Genomic DNA, 16507 nt, shown 5'->3' with positions numbered 1-16507 from the left:
TTGCTGGAGGAAAGCACATATATTTCTGATACATACTTAGAAGAAAGCATATATTTCTCGTATATACTTAACTTCTAACTTGAAGATATAAAAAAAATTTTTAAATCTTCTAGTTCATATGGTAATATTTTTTCTTACAAATCTAGAAAAGATATGTTTAAATTATACAATTTATACTATTCCTTATGTGTGCCTATATGGCTTTTTATGTCTGGTTTTTAAGTATAGCATTATTCTCTGCTTTGTTCTTTGGGGGAACAATAGAGAAGAGCATTATGAATATGATCCAAAGTGAATTCATAATTTCTTAGGTTATGATAAGTAGGGAAAAGCAGTAAAGGAAATTCGTAGGGGGAAAAAGAGATTTGCTCTTTGTCTTTGGATGTTAAAATCTCAGGGCCTTAAAATGTATATAGAGTAGCTGAGTAGCACAGTGCACACAGCCCTGGTCCTGGAGTTAGGAATACCTGAATTCAAATCCATTCTCAAATACTTATGGCTGTGTGAGCCTGGGCAAGTCACTTAACCCTATTTGTCTCAGTTTCCGTATCTGTAAAATGTGTTAGAAAAGGAAATGGCAAACAATTCCAGCATTTTTATCAAGAAAACCCCAAACAGGATCACAAATAAGTTGAACACAACTGAAAAACAATAAAAAGTGTATTAGCTAAGTAAAGTCAACATTGTATAAAATCCTAAGTGTAGATAAGATCAGAGATTTTCACTTATGTCTGTTTTCTTCCAGATAAGGTTTCATCCAGAGCTCTTTTTTTTTTAACATTTATTTTATTTTAATTTTGGTAATAGCTTTTTTATTTTCAAAATACACACAAAGATAGTTTTCAACATTCATCCTTGCAAAACCTTGTGTTCCAATTTTTTCTCCCTTCCTTTTCCTCTATCCCCCTTCCCTAGACAGCAAGTAATCCAATATAGGTTAAATATGTGCAATTCTTTTAAACATATTTCCACATTTATTATGCTCCACAAGAAAAATCTAATCAAAAAGGAAAAAATAAGAAAAAAAATCAAGTAAACAACAACAACAAAAAATCGAAAATACTATGTTGTGATCCACATTCAGTCCCCATAGTCCCCTCTCTGGGTGCAGATGGTCTTCCCATGACAAGTCTATTGGAACTGGCCTGAATCATCTCATTTTTGAAGAGAGTCATATCTATCAGAATTGATCATCATATAATTTTATTGTTGCTATGTATAATGATATCTTGGTTCTGCTCATTTCACTCAGCATCAGTTCATGTAAATCTTCCCAAGCTTTTCTGAAATCATGTTCCATTCCCCAACTGATGGGCATTCACTCAATTTCTAGTTCCTTGCCATTTCAAAAAGGACTACTATGATCATTTTTGTACATGTGAGTCCTTTTCCCTTTTTTTTTTCTTAATCTCTTTTGGATAAAGGCCCAGTCAAGACACTTATTGGATCAAAGGGTACACAGAGTTTGAAACCCCTTTAGACATAGTTCCAAATTGTTCTCCAGAATGATTGGATCAGTTCACAACTCCACCAACAATACATTAGTGTCCCTGTTTTCCCATATCCCCTCCAATTTTTATCATCTTTTCCTGTCTCCTAGCCAATCTGAGAGGTGGGTAGTGATACCTCAGAGTTGTCTTAATTTTCATTTCTCTGATCAATAGTAATTTAGAGCATTTTTTCATGTGACTAGAAATGGCTTTAATTTCTTCATTTGAAAATTGTCTGTTCATATCCTTTGACTATTTATCAGTTGGAAAATGGCTTATATTCTTATACATTTGAGTTGATTCTCTCTATATTTTAGAAATGAGGCCTTTAATCAGAATCATTCTATGTAAACATTTTTCCTGAGTTTTCTGTTCCTTCTAACCTTAGCTGCATTGATTTTGTTTTTAGAAAACCTTTTTGATTTAATGTAATCAAAATTAACCATTTTGCATGTCATCTCCACAGATCTGAGAACTAAACTATCCCCCTTCTTTTATATATTACACATACATATATATATATGTATGTATGTATATATGTATGTATGTATATATGTATATATATATATGTGTATATATATACATATATATATATATAATCTTTTATGTCTAAATCATAAACCCATTTTGACCTTATCTTGGTAGAGGGTGTTAAGTGTTGGTCAATGCCTAGTTTCAGAGCTCTTTTCTTATATTTAAAAGGTTATCCTATCTCTTGAGGTATTTTTTACAACTTTTTAATCTCAAAGGATATAGTTTGGACAGACTAAAATGAACATAAATATTTTAGAAATAGATTACCAACCATGAATTAAAATCATTTCAAATATTTGCAAAGTCATTACTGTGTGCTGTGTTATATTACATGCTGAACATACGAAGAAGAAAAAACTCTCCGGACTCTGATATAAAAGAGTTTATAAACTATGAGTGGAGAAAAGGTAGAATACAGCATGTCAACATATAAAGAAATATAAAGTAATAGGAGAAAGGAGAAGAGCCAGCACTTAGAGAGAGAAGCATCAGCTGGCTGTGTGAGAAAAGGGTGAAGAACTTACAGCACATATTGATCAGAGACTGTTTATTAAAGTAGACCAAGCCTATTAGGCCTCAGTTTCAGCTTCTCCAGAATCACGTGATTTTTAGATAAGGCCTAAACAACATTCCATTGTCCAACATGGCCGAAGAAGCTGTATATCACTTTGTTTACTACCAACTAGGGGAACAGTAGACTTATGTGACCAATCACAGCATATGGAGGGTGGGATTTTGAAGGTTCTTTGTCTGAAATGTATAAAAAGCTGTAAGCATTTTCAAGGTTCTGGCCCTATCCCGCTGTGAAATTGGCTCACAGACCAGGATGGGGTCTTCTTCTCGAGATTCTAATAAATAATTCTGCTTTATATGAGTGATCTCTGAGTAGTCAAATTGGGTACGTCTTCTTGTCCCAAACATGGCTGACCACAGGCAAAAGATATTTTAATTTCTTCCTCGTGGTTTAAATTACATAATTGACTTTTCATATATCTCTATCTCTAAATCAATGATTCTGTGATCTGTAAAATGGGCTTCATGATTCTTGTAGGTCTACACCACCAGTTGATGAGAGTTATATGAGATGATGGATGCAAAGTTTTTTTTACATCCTTGAAATATTAATAAAAGTTATTATGAAAATGTATACTCATCTCCTAGATAAAAGATTTTGTTTTCTTTTTAAATATGTTCTAATGACTAGAAAATTATAGAATATTTTTTAAATATTTTATTAATTTTTTTTTTATTTCCTAGGCGGAATTTTGACAGAGCAAACATTACTAAGGTAAGAGTAAACTTTTCTAGGCTATTCTTTAAAGTTGTTTCCTGGTCATCTGGTCATGTATGTGAACATATGCATGGTTTTTATTTTATTAAAATAAGATATTTTAGTTTGTTAGAAATGTTCAGTTAATGGTTCTGGATAAATATTTTCATATACCCCAAACTGAAATTATGATGAAAATGTCTTGTTTCTTTTTCTGTTTTAGGAAGCAAAGAATAGACACTATGGCAAATTGCAGGTGCTTGATCCAAATGGTAAATAATTCATGATTGTCACAGAAATATGTTTGTAACAACTATCAATTTATCACAATTACTAAGAAGAAAAATGATAAAATAGCTGTCTAAATAACTAATTTTAGTAACACAATTCTTTATTCCAGTGTCTTTATTTCAGAAATTAAAGGCCAAAATACTTGGAAATCAGAATTTACAAGAAGGGAACTAACACTTAAGATACTAAGGCTATTTAACTTGTTTTTCAGAAATAGTTATTGAACCAAATGAAGCAATGTCATGGTAAGAAGATGTCTTTGGTTGTGCAGCTGATCTATTACATGCCTCTTAAGCAATTAAAACTAGATAATGCAATCATTTCTCACTCAATTAAATTTGAAAGACTTGAAATGCATGGATTCGAACTTTAGCTTTTACTTCACTTAGTGCAATTGTTATTTAGATTAAAGGACATTAAAAAAGTAGATGTTGATTTTCTAAAATGTATAAGATGTACAGTAGATATTTGTTTTAACCTACTAAATGTTATAATACTGATTATGTGATTTTTTTTTGTTTATTTAACTTGTCACAAAAAATGACATTTGCTATTCATTCTCTATTCCCTTTTGATATTTCATAATTCTTTCAAGATGTACATGTAAGGGAATCTTAGGTGTTTAAAATAAAATGGACTTTATATTTACTAAGATCCTACTTTTATATTTATTAAGATCCTACTTCACAAAATAAAAATTACCACCAAATGTTAGTCAAAATCAAACTGAGACAATGTTGAAAATAATTATTGTATTAGAACAACTTTCTAAAGTTATTACACATCTCTACTCAGCTATCAAAATAGGGGTGGAAACCAAAATACATGTATAGAGCATATATATGTATATAGTAAAATGCTAGCATTTTCTGCCAATTTTGATTTCTAAGAAAAAATACAAAGGAAATGGTGATCTATTCATTGTATACAATATATTTTAAGAGAGTTCTGTTCCTGATTAACTGGTACTTATTTTATTAATAGAATTCTGTCTGTTCTTATTTCAACCAATAATAAAAATAAAATAAGTTCTACCATTTGACTTCTTTATTTTCCAAATACAGAGGGATCTTATTTAACCGATGTAAAATATAAATAAATAAATTTTGTCTTTTGACTTTTTATAATTAATGTTCAGTTCTTCACAGTGCTAAAGTTATGACTCAGATGTGCCTGGAATATTTACTCTCCCTCCCATATATCCATTCCCCCCCTTTCTCTCCCCCTCTCTCTCTCTCTCTCTCTCTCTCTCTCTCTCTCTCTCTCTCTCTCTCTCTATATATATATATATATATATCTGTGTTTCTGTTTGTCTCTGTCTCTATTTCCCTGGCATCTTTTAAGATTCAGCTCATATCATATCTTTTGTAGGAATTCTTTCCTAGTCCCCATCAAGTGTTGCTTACTGCATTAAAATTTGTACTTCTTGAGGGCAAGAACTGTTTTTGCCTTTCTTTGTAATCCCAGCACTTAGCACAGTGCCTGGAACATAGTAATCACTTAACAATTGCTTTTTTCTGATAATTCTAACTTCATTTGTCATTAAATATATTACCAATAATTTTGCATGATAGCATAGATTTTATGAACTATTGATGAATCATAGTATTCTATATATAATTCAAATTTCTGCTCCCAACCGTAGATCGGATATTCAGTAGAATATATATTATCAATCAATTACATATGGTCTAAAAATGTATATAAATAAATATATGCAAAATATAATACAAAATAAATTAAATAGGAAGGACACAAGAACCAAGGAAGATCAGGGAAAGCTTCATGAAAAAGGTAGGCTTTTTAGCTAAAAGTTGAGCAGAATTTTGAAGGTAAAAGAGATTTTTAAGAGGCAGAATATATAAGTGTGCATTTAAGATGAGAGTGCATATGAGATCTGGGGGATATAGTCAGAGGAAAATCATGAAGGTAGAAAATGGGAGTATTGTCATGAGGGGAGATCAGTATATGAGAAAACTAGAAAAGTAGGTTGGGACTAAATTCTGAAGGGCTTTAAAAACCAAATAGTTTAATTTAGTCTTAGAAGCAATAGGAGGTCACAGAGTTTTTTGACTAGGAGAATGACAGCCTTAGGAAAATCATGTGGCAATTGTGTGGAAGATAGATGGAAATGGGGGAGAGATTTGAGGTGGGGACTAATTAGGAAGCTATTGTGGTAGTTCAGGCAAGAGGAAATCAGGACCTATACTGGGGGTGGTGACATGAATGGGGGAAAAAAGCCATTATTATATAGGACAGATATTGGCAAGACGTGGCAATAAATTGTATACATGGATCCAGTGTGAGTGAGGATTCAGGACGATAGATAGCAAGGTTGTGAGCTTGGATGTCTAGGAGAGGATGGTAGTCAATAATTACAGGAAAGTTGGGAAGTGAGGGGGACTTGGGGGAAAGACAGTGAACTCTGTTTTGGATGTCTACAGGACATCTAGTAGCCAAAGCAAGTTGTTGATGCATGATTGAGCCGCGAGAGAGACTAGGGTTGTACATGCTTAGAGATGATCATTAAATCCATAGGAAGAGATGATAAAATCCAGAGGAACCAAGTGACAGGGTATAGAGAAATAGACAGTTCAAGATAGAGCCTTGGGTATCCAGCCATTTTAGGGACATGATGTGGATGACAGAACAAAGCTAAAAAGGGCCAGTCAGGTAGAAGATCCACTGCCAAGAAAACTCAGAGAAGACAGGTTTGTAGGTGGAGAGAAGGGAGGTCAGAAGGGACAAACTGACAGAGGGGCCAAGGAGGAGGAGGATTAAGAAAACATTGATTCCATTATAATTGTCCTGCTTCCCAATTTGCAAGATTATATATAAAATGTTATTCTGTGGAAAACTTAAGTTCTTCATTCCAAATTGAATTGCAAGAAAGCTGTGGAAATAGACTAACTTGTTACTGGTGACCTGTGCATTGGAATATGTTTTCAAAGTCTTCTGAGAACTAAAACAATACAATGGATAGAATGCTGAACTTGGAGTTTGAAGTTTGCATTTGGGTCCCAGCTCTTATTCTCTGACAGATATATGACCACTGGCAAGAGATTTAAACTCTCTGAATTTCAGTTTACTCATCTGTAAAATGGGAAAAAAAATCTTACTTGGGCTACTTATATTATGGAAATGTGAGGAAAATACTGTGTAAACATGAAAATGGCATATTGTTCCCTCTAAAATGATCATTTTTCTATGGTCCTATAGTTGGTATTACTAAGAAAAAATAATTGTTTGTTTCCTATAGGAAACTAGAGCAAAAAATTTCTGTCCTTCCCAACACATAATGGAAGTGATTTTTGTAAACTTCCCCATGGGATGTGATGTTCCCATATAACATGGGTAGCATTAAGTTTTGTCAGTTTAGTATGGTGTCTTGGGGCACATCCAGTTCTGTAAATCTCACTTGTTGCAAGAGTGACACAGCCTGCATTCAGGAGCATTCCATATGTGGTCCCACAGGCTCACCTGCCCAAGTGCAGTCTGACTTAGGGTACGATTCAGCTATTGGGAAAGGCAGAGGGAAATGCACTTCCTATTTCCATTATTGAAGGCTAACTCTACATTTGGGGCAGTAGATAAGCATTGGGCCTGGAGACAAGAAGACTGAAGTTCAAATTTGACTTCAAACACTGTGTGACCCTGGCCAAGTCACTCAACTCTGTTTGCTTCAGTTTCTTCATCTATAAAATGAGTTGGAGACAAATTACTTCAGTATCTTTGCCAAGAAAACTCCAAATGGGGTCACAGGGAGTTAGACAACTAAAACAATGCAACTATGTGAGGGAGCAGCACGGTAATCTTCTGTAAGATTCAGGAATGGGTTCTGGCCTTTACAATGCTATTAAATAGCTACTCATGTGACCATAAACAAAACCTGTTAATCTGTCTATACCTGTTTCATCACTATGTAAAATGAAAGTGTAAGCCCTTCTGCCCTTACTGCTTCTAATATTTTGTTTATTAAATATTTCAAAACAGACTAAACTCTGTGTTAAATGGTTATTTCTCCCAAGTATTAATAATTACATATTACAACTGCATGATATAATTAGTAATTACTTAATTACAAATAATTTTATTTGTTTCATCATTGTGGAAATTCACTCTACTAATAGAACTCTGTGATTTTTATGATCTTAGAGAGTTATCTAAGACACTGAGACATTAAGGGACTTGCCCAAATCAAACAACTAGTAAGTGTTAAAGGCAAGACTGAATCCTCATCTTCCAGACTCCAAAGCAGTTCTACTCATTCCAGATTGCTGCTCTACAACTAATTACATAAACTTTATGTGAAAAGACTACTCTAGTTTATTTCAGCTGTCAGGACAGTGCATGAGAACCATCAAAATAGAATAAAAGTTTCTCTGTTTTGTAATTCCCAAGGAAAGTCATGGAGTAATGAATACCCACTAACCAATAAAGATTTTCTTTTTCTTTTGTTCAGTTAGATGTTAATTATCTTTTTAAAAATCCCAGCCAATTCCACCCCTTTCACTCCTCCTTCCCCCCAAATCCTTATAAGTATCTTTAATCTATTTTGAATAAGTAGGTTATTAGAGGTTTATTTTTTTTAATATTTAGAGTGTCATGGTTTGGTCTAAGTGATAATCTAAAATTGGACCATATATAAAGTAACTCCTAGCCTCTTTTACTTTGTTGTTCCAGAGAGGGAGAATTTTTAAAAATGAATTTAATAATTTTACAGAAATTTTGCACAGTTAGTATATCTTTAATTATTATATCTTGTCATGTAATTCTTTTCATGTGAGAATAATAGGTTCAGATTAAGCAGAAGTAATGTCTAGTATTCAGAGTTGTAACAAAATTTTTCCAGTTCATATTAAATCTATTTCCAAATCAGATAGATTTCAGATAGATAGCAGCAACAAAAAAATCAATTTATCTTGTTATTTATTAACATGATTATTTGTATTATTACTTTGACTTCTAATTGATTGACTTTGGGTTAACCTACAATTCCATTTAGAATAGAATAGAAAAGGGAATTAATTTGGTCAGAGCTGATGAATATCAAACTCTACCTCTCAGAAGACTGAGAATTATTTAATATAGGTAATTGTAAAATCATAGTTTTATAGCCAAATTTATCCCCATACTAATGACAAACCATTTTTTATCTTGTGGCTAAAAAAATTTTAAGTTAAGTATTCTTGGGAAGCAGACGGGAATTGACAACAATAAAATCCTCTCTTAAGTATAGCTAAAATATCCTCAGAAAAATAAATTTTAACTGATTACATTTTCTATTTTAGGCTAAACTTTGGGAAAAAATTAATCATTACGTATGTTACAAAATGGATAGCTGTTTTTAGATGTTTCATCACTTGACTCATTTGTAAATAGTTCTTAATGTTCTTTTATATAAATAGCTATAAAATTATTTTTTTAAACTCTTCTTATATTTTTCAAGACTATGACCATTTGCTAATAAATTTAAGCTGAATAATTAGTCTCTCCAGACCTGTTAGCTTATAATAATCATTATAGTTAAATATATCAAGAATATGATTTTGTCAGGGCAGATCCTCCCTCCTCAAATACAGATTGTAATTCCTCTCTACCTCAGTAGTGAGTCATTTGAGTTTTCTGCAGCCAAGTTGATAAAATTATCTCAGTTTAACTAGTCTAGTCATTAGGTAACAGGTTTGGGTTATCTCCTAACCTGTCCTAATGAGCAGAATGTTTAGAACATGCCAGAATTTGCCAGCTGACCAACATATTGAAAACCAAGACTTGACTCTGCACAGTGAGGCATGAAGTAGGACATTATTCTAAATGATACTCAATAAAATACTTACCTCATTTTCTTCTATATGCTATCCCCATAGAAGTTACCATAGCATAGAAAGTAACTATATACTTTTCTAAAACTTTTGGGTGTAGTAAAGGCTAGAAAGAAGAATTAAGCTTGCCCCTCTCCCAAGAAAGAATTTACCTCCTGTTTTACCTCTGATGATGTTTTCCTTTATTTTAAAATTTCATTTTCACGTAAGCTAACAAATACTAAACTATATTCTATTTGAGATAATTACATATTCTAGAGAAATGAAATATTTGGTTCAGATTGAACCAAAAAGCTTGAAAACTCATCTGAAACAGCTGGACAAAATGGAAGAGCAATTATCAAACTGTTAGAAATCTGTCAATTTAGGGTTTTTAGAATTTACTAGAAGTAAAATTGTAAACTGGTAAGAACAGCAGGCTTTAGGAAAACAAAGGTAGACATTGTCCCTCCTTGCTATTTTTTCACTAGCAGCAGTACTTTGCCATGTCAAACTCTGAAAAAAACAAGCCATACCTTGAAAAGATGGAAAATTAGTTTCTTGGAAATGGAAAGCCAAATTCCTAAAGAGCAGTGACTTGCTAGGGAAGCTCCACCTACATAAAGAGGGGGGCAATGAGTTGTATTTTGTGGCTGCTGTTGATTTTTTTCTGTTCTGCCAGGTTCTTCCTGACTCCCACTTTTCTGCCAGATAGTTGGAATTTGACAGTGATGGCGATTGGATACTTGAGTGGCTAACCAACTTCTAGTCATGTTTCTTCATGGATGACTTCTTTCATAATAACAGCAAAATGACAGATGTCATTTGTCTGCAAATTTATCTTTATTGTATATATTTGAGTTAATAAAGAGAGACTATTTTAGGAATATATCCATTAGAAACTGAGATACCTATGTGGTTATTATAGTAAACCTCTTATCTCTTAGTTTTTCAGTTCAAGTCATTGGTTGAGTTGAGTAGTGTTAGCACTTTAGATTTATGTATTAAATGTAAAGATATAGAGCTCTGGAAAATTTGAAAATATTTATACAGTATTTTTCTATTAAATATACGGGTAGCATTTGTCTTTTTTAATCTTGAAAAGATCTGATTAATGTAAGATATTATGAAATTAACTTTGTTTATTTTACCAGTCAAGATGTCTATATTTTCTGAATAAAATATATAACCTGGATTTCTCTCCTTCTTACCAGATTTTATTCCCATTAATGTCATCACATATTTTCAGAGCTAAGATCTAAACATGGAGATTAAGCATTTATTGTTTGAGCTTATTTTTAAAATAAGATGTTTTATATTATTTTTTTCCCTGAGGCTGGGGTTAAGTGACTTGCCCAGGGTCATACAGCTAGGAAGTGTTAAGTGTCTGAGAGCACATTTGAACTCAGGTCCTCCTGAATTCAGGGCTGGTGCTCTATCCACTGCGCCACCTAGCTGCCCCTATTATTTTCAAACAATACCAATATTGTTGAATTCCATCCACAAGTACAGGGCATCCTGAAACTCTTAGTACAGTTTCAAGCTATTAAAGATTAAAACTGCACCAAGGCTTTTCTATGTCCTAGCAGTAGTAGGAAATGATTTATAAATTGTAGAAGGAATATTGGCTTAAGATTGATATGTTCTGATAAATGTAGAAATATATTTAAAAGAATTACATGTTTAACATATATTAGATTATTTGCTATCTAGGGAAGGGAGTGGGATAAAGAAGAGAAAAAAATCTGGTACACAAGGTTTTGCAAGGGTGAATGTTTGAAAACTATCTTTGCATATATTTTTAAAATAAAAATCTATTATATAAAAAAGGTTATGTTCATTTTCTTTACTTCAACTTACTCTTCTAAATAAGGATAGTGTAGATCTACTGTAGTAGATAGTGTATCAAGACTATGAAACTCCCAAACTTTCTAGAAATGCTGTCACAATGACAAAAATGTTAAAGAAATTGGATTTTTTATTTTAGTAATTAACACCAAGGATTTAGAAAAAAATTTCAAATCTTATTAACCAGACAGACAAGAAAAATGTTAATAACTGCCCTTATTCCCATGGCTACAAATTCTTTATAATACTAATCCATATCCATAACAGAGTAATTCTTATTTAAAGATAAGAAAAGGAAAAAGGTAGACTTTCATAATTTATACTCTCTAGTAAACCATATCTTTACAGTCACACACTTGACTGAAGAGAATAGAAACAAATATTTATTAGGCTCCTATATCATAGGCTTCAGGTACAATACTAAGGACTTTACATTTTCTCAGTTGATCCTCACAAGCCTGTGAGGTAAGGACTGTTATTATCTTGTTCTATATAAACTAAGCCAGAGTTAGGTTAAATGACCAGCTAAGGGTCCCACAGATGGTGTCCAAAGCCACATTTGAATGCAACTCTTATTCTCTGCACCATCTGGCTACCAAGATAATATAAGATCTTGCTGTATTTCTTATTTATTGATTTTAGGGAAATTTCTTATTTGGTGAAGAAAAGTGCCACCTTAAAAGTGTCTTCTCTAACAAGATGTTTTCCAAGTACCATCCATGGCTCTTTGATTAGTCACATCAGAAAAAAACATTTTTTAAATTTTGTGATCCTCTGATTCTTAATATCAAGGTGACGTATATAAAACAGCTGTGCTCACTAAAGTTATTTTTGACTGTTGTGGTGGCTGTCCAACACAGAGTCCAAATAGAAGAGATTGATGTTCTTTTTATCCAAACGGATGTTTATGGATTGTATTGATTCCAACAAACCCCAAACACTGCAGAGCTTCCAAAGTGATAGCCATGGTCAGTCATGACTATCACATGGCCATCCAAAAAAGCCAAGGGGATAAAGAAGTTTTGCTATTGCCTGTATTGTGATATATAGATTAATGGACAGATTGTAGAGAACACACTCCTTAGAATAAGCATCTTGAGCAGAGTCTGCCCAGACACAGAACCAGGGCTTAGAATTGAATGTGGTAATTGGCTGGATTACTTTGGGAAATTGAAGAGTTTTTTTTCATGTCCTTTCAAATGTTTGGGCTTTTTTAAACATCAGAATGGTGGTACTGTATTGCTGCAAGCCATGGAGTACTACAATCTCTTCAGAATTCAATTTTCTGGTTACAGAGGGCCATGAAGCAGGCGTAAATGACAGCACTTTACTATTGGAGAGCCATAACAGAGAAATAGTCAGAAAAATATAATCCAAAAAGTTGGGACTAGAAAACAGGGTGAATCACTTCATGTCGCAAGAGGGAGGGATAATTAATTGGTAGATAGCCCATGGGCCTACAGCTTCATTCCTAGAATATAAAGCAAACACAAGGAAGGCAAGCCGTCAGATGCACAGAGTGGAGCTTTCTTAGAGGACTTCGGGAATATGTACAAAAGAGTGGGATGAGTAGATACTGGATCAGTTTCAATCTGTACTTCTGGAGAAGGTAATATATCAATGAAATCATCAATCCATCAGAATATTAGAATCCTATCTTTCCTTAAAAAAAAACCCTACTGTCCATGTTAAATCCTTATAAAAGAAACACAAAATATTTTGTTAGTCATTATTTACTTTAATATCTAGGAAGAAAATTTCCTCAAAGAGTAGTGAAAATAAAAGTTTATTTACAAATTAAGAAAATAAGTTATGGTCATCTTCCTCCTTATGAGAAAAGGCAGGTAATGGTTTTTATTCAATTACAGGTGTGTCAAAATTAATCCATTTACACACAAATCTGTGATTGAAGACTTGTGTTAATTTTTAATGACTAATGGAATGTAGGTCTCATGGATATATTCATCTTTTAATTTTATTTGTCTTATGAAATTTAAATAAGGTATTTATATAATGTTTAAGTGGTCTCATTTAATTCCACAATAATCCTATTAATCAAATGCAGATATTGTTATCCCAATGTAAGTAGAGGGACTTGAGTACCATGATTTCTTCTGTGTGGTGCTCCTGATGTGAAAACTCTTTCTGCCAATACAGATCAATTTTACATATGAGAAAACTGATGCTCAGAAAGGTTAAAGAACTTATTTCTTGAAACACAAGAAACTGAGGAGGTTATTTGATTAAATTCCAAATTCAGTGTCTGGCACTCTTTCCAGTATGCATATTGCCTTATTGTCTTGACCATTAATTATATAGTAGTTATTTGCTTCAGGGCTTGTCACTATATAAATATACTTAGAGAATTTATTTTAAATAATACCTAGTTCCTCTGGTTATTTTAGGACAACACACAACAAATTATTTTTATAATAATAACAATGTATGCATTTTCCAATGCTATATATCAACTATTGTGGTGGTAGTGATTATGATCTGTTTTGTTTAAAGGAAATTTTTATTTCCTGAATTTTATATCTGAATGTTTTAGATATGTTATGAACACACACACACATATAACATACTTATATTTAGATACTTACATTTAGATTGTTTCTCTGTGAGTGTGTGTGTGTGTATGTGTATATATATGTATATGTATATATGTGTGTGTGTATGTATGTATGTATATATGTGTATATTTTTTCCAGAAACTGGCTTATATCCTTAGCCCTATCTTTTTATGGTAGATGAGCCCCGTCCATCTGTTTTCTCCTTACAGATATAGATACTTGACATTTATTATTATCATCCATCTTTTAAATTATCCTGATTTTACATACCCCCTGAAAGTTCTGGGTTTGTTACTCCTGAACCATCACATCAGCTGTTTCTTATTACTAATCAGGAAAGACCTTGGCTGTGAACTCTGAGCACAAGCACTTTTCTTGGTTTCTACTGAGTGGAGTCTAGCTTTAAAATTCTGTGATTCTTTGGTTTCCAGTGAAAACACCACAACTTTTCATTTGGAATTGGGCTGAATGGGCTTCTTTTCTCTTTTCATCCGATCACTAATATTTCCACCCTAATTTTAGGTCTATTGATCTCCAACCTGCTGTCATTTACATCTACATTTCTTTGTAAAACAAAACAACCTCTTAACTCTACTTTTATTTCCTATCCAACTCATCCCTGTTCACTTTCAAGATATGGTTTCACCTTTACTTCCTAGATAATATGCTAGAGTACTTATCTTGTAATCAAAATGATCTGGGTTCAAATCCCACCATCCAACAATTATTAATTGTAAGTATAGAAAGTCACTTAACTTCTGAACCTTTTGGTTCAATATTTAAGTGCTTCAGTACCAAGTACTTAAGGATTTGGTTAAAAAAACAAATAAGATGATGTAAGGAAGGTGTTTGTCATACAAGGTATCCAAAAGTCTTAGTGCAGTTTTAAGCTTTAATCACTGCTTAGGGATTTTAGGACACCATTTTCATAAAAATAAATGTTATAAGTAAATGCTAACCACTGTTATTAATAGTAGAATTAGTATTATCCAGTAGAATGTAAACTTGAAGTCAGGGGCTATTTTGTTTATAGGTGCAGTTTCTGGTGCAATGCTTGAACATAGATGATTAATAAATACTTGCTGTAGAATGTAAACTTGAAATCAGGGGCTATTTTGTTTATAGGTGCAGTTTCTGGTGCAATGCTTGAACATAGATGATTAATAAATACTTGCTGAATTGCTTTGCTACTTTATTGTATTTGATGAAGTTAATCTTTCACTCTTCTATCTCAAAATATCTGTGTCTATGCCCATATCTTCTCTTTCTTTTTTATTTTTAAAATTTATTCTGTACTTAAAAAATAAAACATTTTCATTGTATAGTAGAATAGAAAAAAAGATGATTGACTTTAATGTGAAACTGCAAAAGTATTTTTACTTCCCATTTCTTTTCAACATATAATAGTTAACATGTAACTTTCTTTTTTTCCCTCTTTTTTTCTTCCCTACCCTCTTTCACCTAGAGATAATTTACATTATACACACACACACATATATATACATATATATATATACACCATACACACACACATATATACCATACACACACCTATACAGACACAGATATACATATACATACACATGTAAACCATTCTATACATACTAATATTTATCAGTTTTCTCTCTGGACAAAAATAGTGTCTTCATATCTTTGTCATTACTCATTTTGCTCTTCATTATTTTGTGCAAGTCTATCCATGTTTTTACAAGATCATTTGAGCTCATCATTTTGAATAGAACAGTAGTTATTTAAGCACAATTATATTGAGCTGTTCAGCCATTCCCACTTGGTAGGCATTCCACAGTTTTTAGATCTTTGCCGCCACAAAGAGAGCTGCTATAAATGTTTTAGAATATATAGGTTCTTTTCCTTTTTCCCTAGTCACCTTGGGAAACAGATTTTGTAGTGGTATTGCTGGGTCAGAGGGTAGAACACAGTTCATTCAGTAAACTGTTTGTGTGTAATTGCAGGTTATTCCCTAAAATGGTTGGATCAGTTCACTGTTCTACCAGCATAGAATTATTGTTCCAACCTTCAGCAATTGTCACTTTCCCCTTTGATGATTTTAACCAATCTTATAGTTGCAAAATGATATATCAAGGTTAGCTTTAAACTACATTTTTCTAGTTAGTAATGATTTAGAGCATTTTTTCAAAACTAACTTGTTTTGATTTCTTCATCAGAAATTGTCTGTTCATGTCCTTTGACCATTTATCAGTTGGAGAATGACTCATATTCTTAAAGGTTTGACAAAGTTCTTTATATATTTGACATATCTGAGAAAATGCCCATAAAATGTTTTCCCCAAATTTTCTGCTTTTCTTTTGATCTTGGTATTTTTACAAAAACTTTTTTTGTCTTTTCATGTTTTTAAAAGCTTTTTATTTTCAAAATATATACATAATTTCCAACATTCACCCTTGCAAAATCATGTGTTCCAAATTATTTTCTCTCTCTCTTCCCCCCACTCCCTCTCCTAGATGACAAGTAATCCAATATATGTTAGACATGTGCAATTCTTCTACACATATTTCCACAATTGTCTTGCTGCACAAGAAAAATATGATTAAAAAATGAGAAAGAAAACAATTCAAGCAGACAACAATGAAAAAACGAAAATGCTATGTTGTGCTCCACACTCAATTCCCAAAGTCCTCTTTCTGGGTGTAGATGGCTCTCTTTATCACTGAACAGTTG

General features: G+C 32.6%; 1 protein-coding gene across 1 annotated transcript in view; it reads left to right on the top strand.

Annotated features, from left to right (window-relative positions):
* Positions 1-16507, top strand: part of ERICH2 (glutamate rich 2) — an 82527-nt gene that overhangs the window by 40987 nt on the left and 25033 nt on the right. The window contains exons 5-6 of the mRNA XM_074303153.1: positions 3282-3312; positions 3518-3566. Coding sequence (XP_074159254.1) covers positions 3282-3312; positions 3518-3566 — 80 coding nt within the window. The remainder of the gene's footprint in view (positions 1-3281; positions 3313-3517; positions 3567-16507) is intronic.

Source organism: Sminthopsis crassicaudata, chromosome 3 (genome assembly GCF_048593235.1).
Source record: "Sminthopsis crassicaudata isolate SCR6 chromosome 3, ASM4859323v1, whole genome shotgun sequence".
NCBI lineage: Eukaryota > Metazoa > Chordata > Mammalia > Dasyuromorphia > Dasyuridae > Sminthopsis > Sminthopsis crassicaudata.
The sequence above is the reverse complement of the archived record's forward strand: the minus strand, read 5'-3'. Positions and strand labels throughout refer to the sequence as shown.